Source organism: Calidris pugnax, unplaced genomic scaffold, assembly GCF_001431845.1.
Source record: "Calidris pugnax isolate Ruff unplaced genomic scaffold, ASM143184v1 scaffold173, whole genome shotgun sequence".
NCBI lineage: Eukaryota > Metazoa > Chordata > Aves > Charadriiformes > Scolopacidae > Calidris > Calidris pugnax.
The window spans coordinates 214,105-218,341 of record NW_015090917.1 but is presented as its reverse complement, the minus strand read 5'-3'; the positions used below and the strand labels follow the sequence as shown (position 1 = coordinate 218,341).

General features: G+C 58.2%; 2 protein-coding genes across 3 annotated transcripts in view; both read left to right on the top strand.

Moving 5' to 3' along the window:
• Positions 1-3,970, top strand: part of CCDC94 (coiled-coil domain containing 94) — a 17,411-nt gene extending 13,441 nt beyond the window's left edge. For both annotated transcript variants that reach the window (XM_014949668.1, XM_014949669.1), the window contains 3 exons: positions 193-313; positions 1,293-1,458; positions 3,013-3,970. In XM_014949668.1, the coding sequence (XP_014805154.1) occupies positions 193-313; positions 1,293-1,458; positions 3,013-3,098 (373 nt within the window). In that variant the 3' untranslated portion in view covers positions 3,099-3,970. The remainder of the gene's footprint in view (positions 1-192; positions 314-1,292; positions 1,459-3,012) is intronic.
• Positions 3,330-4,237, top strand: part of SHD (Src homology 2 domain containing transforming protein D) — a 5,719-nt gene continuing 4,811 nt past the window's right edge. The window contains exon 1 of the mRNA XM_014949664.1: positions 3,330-3,348. Coding sequence (XP_014805150.1) covers positions 3,330-3,348 — 19 coding nt within the window. The remainder of the gene's footprint in view (positions 3,349-4,237) is intronic.

The following is a 4,237-nucleotide window of genomic DNA, read 5'->3' as shown; positions in this document are numbered from 1 at the left end:
GGTTGAGGCCCCATCCCTGGAGGTGTTCAAAAGCCGGGTTGATGTAGTGCTGGGAGGTCTGGTTTAGTGATGATACTCCTTGTTTGTTGTGTGGGTGTCTATTTTTGTCAAAGTGAGGTTGACGGTTGGACAAGATGATCTTTAAGGTCCCTTCCAACCTGGAAGATTCTGTGATTGTGTGATTCCTGGCAGAGCCATGCTGGAGCAGGCCCAGAACCGGCGGCTGCTGGTAGATTCCGACTCCGACGAAGAGCCTGCGAAATCACACACGAAATCTACAGCCAAAACAAAACCCACGGACATCTTGCAGGAGGTGAGTGGGGGCAGAGACCCTTCCACCCCCCCCTACCCCTTCCCCCAGCCCCACATCCTCGCTCCTGGGCTGCGTGTTGCCTGTTTTGTGCCTTTTCTGCTCAACCCCTGAGCCCTAATGCCTGTCACGCATGAGCAGCTTGCAAAGCCTGTGTCCCTGTGCACTGGGCTGAAAGGAGACAGGGATCAGTTGGTGATTTTAGAGCGTGGCTGTTGACAAAAGCCGGGGGGGAGCCGCCCCCGGCCTCGCTCGGGACGTGGCTTCCCTTTCAGCTTGAAAAGGACGGCTTTGCTGCTGCCTCGGTCGTACTTCAGGCACGATTTCAGCCTTCTGAAAAAATTACAGCAGTGAAACCACTGCCTGGGACGGCCTCTCCTCGGGTTTTTGTTTTGTCCGTGTTGGAGACGCGCGGAACAAAAGAGCTTTCAGTGCCCGGCTTGCTTGCAGGGGAGGGATTATCCCCACAGACAGGCCCCTGTGCTGCTGCTCTCTGATGTCGATCCCTGTCTGCGGGGACCTCTCTCTGCTTGGAGAAATCAAAGCTGCCGTGGTTTTAAGCAGGGCTGGGGTTAATCTGAGCGATGCTCCCTGGCCCAGCACTAATCCCGATGCCCGGGGGAGTTTGATTCAGCAGCAGGACCACCTGCAGGCACGCAGTCCTGGCTGGCAGGGCTTCTGCAGCCCCTTTTGCCACTCATCAGGCTCCTCAGTGTCCCCGTGGCTCTGCCAGGCTGGATCTAACTGTCACGGGCAGCGGGACATTTGTCCCCAAGGGCTGTTTTGCAGCCGTTTAGATCCATATCCCTGTTGTTTGTCTGGCTTGTGCCAGTCGCTGCAGGGGCAGGATGCCCCCCTTGGCTGCTCGAGCCATCCTCGTGTCCCTTGTGCTTTGTGCTGCTGGTTTTTTACCGCTTCTCCCTCATCCCTCCTCCTCCCTTCCAAGGCCAGAGCACCCTAACGCCCCTGCTCTGCTCTGCAGGACCCTCAGCCCCAGAGTAAGAAGCTGAAGACAGAGAGCTGGGAGCGGAGCGTGGGCAAATTGAACACCAAGTCCCAGCTGGCTGGGCTGGTCACAGTGAAGAAGCAGAAGCCAAGTCCCCCCCTGGCTAATGGGACAGAGAACCAAGGCACCACGGCCAAGACTGGTAAGTTCAAGAGGGACAGGGAACTACTAGAAAGAGTCCAGCGAAGGGCAACAAAGATGATTCAAGGATTGGAGCATCTCCCTTATGAGGAGAGACTGAGAGAGCTGGGACTCTTTAGTCTGGAGAAGAGAAGGCTGAGGGGAGACCTTATCAACGCCGACAAGTATCTCAAGGGAGGGTTGAAGGAGGAGGGAGCCAGACTCTTTTCAGTGGTTCCCAGTGAGAGGACGAGGGGCAACGGGCACAAGTTGGAACAGAAGAGGTTCCACTCAAATCTGAGGAGAAACTTCTTCACGGTGAGGGTGACAGAGCCCTGGAACAGGCTGCCCAGGGAGGGTGTGGAGTCCCCTTCCTTGGAGATTTTCAAGACCTGCAGTCAAGATGCAGTCCTGAGTAACATGCTCTAGCTCTAGGCAATCCTGCTTCAGCAGGGGAGTTGGACTAGATGATCTCTATGGTCCCTTCCAACTCTAAAATTCAGTGAAATAGCCCACGTGGGGATGGGGTGGCCTGAGCTGGGCCATCCAGGGGGGTTCTGGCAGCACCTCAGTGGCCTTTAGCTCCTTGCTGTGGGACAGATGGGGCCGTCACAGTGTAAGAGCAAGGGGTTGTCCCCGTTTGCAGGAGATCTCCTGATGGAGGAGAGGTTTCTTCCCAGCCCTTGGCCGTCAGCCAAGGCCATGGAGACAGACTGTCAGGGCCAGCAGCTTCCAAACAGCGTCTCGCTGCGCAGATACGGTGCTGGGAACCGGCACAACACCCAGATAGGAATGTAAAAGCAAGAAAATTGCTTTGTTTTGGAGCCTGATGATAAAACCTGCCAAATTGGAGGAATTTGAAACCTTTAAAGAAGCGGTGAAAACAAGGAGAAGGGCTTCCCAGCCCCTCGTCCTTCACTGCCCCAGGAAGCCAGAGGACCCATGCGTTTGGGGAGGAAGCCAATGAATTGATTGGTTCTGGGCTGATTGATCCTAAGCCTCTGGCTTAATTAGTCCTTCTGTCCTCGGGGGATCCCTGGGGAAGGACAGCTCTTGTCGTTGCCCCGTTTTTGATATGCTTTTCCCCAACCACCTGCTCCTGGCAGGGTCCGTTCAGCCAAATTATGCTGGAGGAGCTGCCCATCTTTCAAGGACTCGGAGCTCTCTGCTCTTGCAGCTGGCAGCTCGCCTGCTCAGAGCCCAAAAATCTGGCTCCTCAGCCAAATCTGTGGCTCCTGTGGCTGAAATCTCCCCAGGGGGGGCTGTGGGGGAGGAGAAGGGGGCGTTTTACAGACCTTGGGCCAATCTTGCTGCTTTCTCCTGTTGCTGAAAGGCAGGAGCAGGATCTTCTTGTCCACACAATTTAAATTTGTCCTCGGGGAGGTTGAGGTTTGGGGGGACAAGGTCCTGCTCAGACTCTGGCTCCGGCTGCCATGTCTCTGGTGATGAGGAGGCTTCTCTGGTGATGAGGAGGCTTCTCTTTCCGCATGGCTGGTTGCCCTGAGCCCTTGGGGTTTGCTGGCAACAGGGAGGAGGGCCCTACCTGATGGTTTCTACTCTCTTGCTCCCCTTCCAGGCTCGTTTCCAACAGCAACGGGCACCACGTCCTCTCTGGGCTTGTTGGGGGCGTATTCGGACAGCGAGGACAGCGCCAGTGACTGATGAGCCACCAAGAGCCAGCCCAGAGCAGGGACCAAGGGGGGCTGTCCCCCCTCCCTGCTGACACCAGCTGCTCTCCAAGAGCTGGCATCGGGGCCAGCGGGGGTTCCTAGGCCATCTGGAGCTCCAGCATCTTCACCTGCCCAGTCCCTCCTACGAAAGGGACGAGGCCCCAGTGGCCCTCACTGGCTACCACCACCCAGCAGACTGAGCCTGGAGGAGCTGGGCAACCAAATGGCTTCCTCAGAGGAGGGTATTGCAGCCAGTGGAGAGCCCTGATGCTGTCCTGGGCTGGCTGTCCCCAAACCCAGCTTCCAGAGCACGGTGTGGCCCAGCCCTGCACCCACAACACGTTTGGAAGCACCAGTGTGGGCTGGGACTGTAGTTTCCCCGTTCTGGTGGCACCCACTGCCCCCAAACCCGTGCTGGCCCTGGCTACGTCACTCACCGACCCCCCCAGGACAATAAAGGGACCTCGGGGCCTTCCTTCCCCCCCACCCTGCAGGGAGCATGGGGGAGGTGGGAGCTCAGCACCCCGTTTTACCCCCAGGAGGACCCACTGCCACCACTTTTCTGGTCCCACATGGCTCCTGACCCCCGCTGTGGGGCTCAGATCCCACCTTTGAGCCCAGAACCCCCCTTGTTTTGCTGTAAGAGGTGACACATCCCACAGCACAGACACGGGGGGGCTCGTTTAACCCCACGCTACGGGGACAGGGCTGTCCTGGCCGGGCTGCCACCACCCTCCATCCCCTGCCCGAGTCCTCCCGTGTCCCACCACCGTGGTGACAGACCCCTCCCCACCCTTGGGAGAGCAGTGGGGTTTGCTCCATCACCAGCAGCCGCCCGGTAATAAATTGGATGTGTTAAAACCAGTTGCCTCTTCGTCTTCTAGAGCATTAATTTGTCCACGGGCAGTGGTGGGGCTGGCAGGGGACATCCCCAAGGACCCCCACCCCCATGCTATGGGTCCCTGCACCCATCAGAAGGGCTGGCCCACCCTGGGGTGTCCCCCTGCCCCACGCGGGGCTCGGCGTGGGGGCTCCCCTCACCTACTGAGGCACCCACCTCTAATTGACGAGCGGCTTCTCGCTAATTAACCCACTCTCAGAGCCTCACGAAGGGCTCTCTGGTGTGGGCTG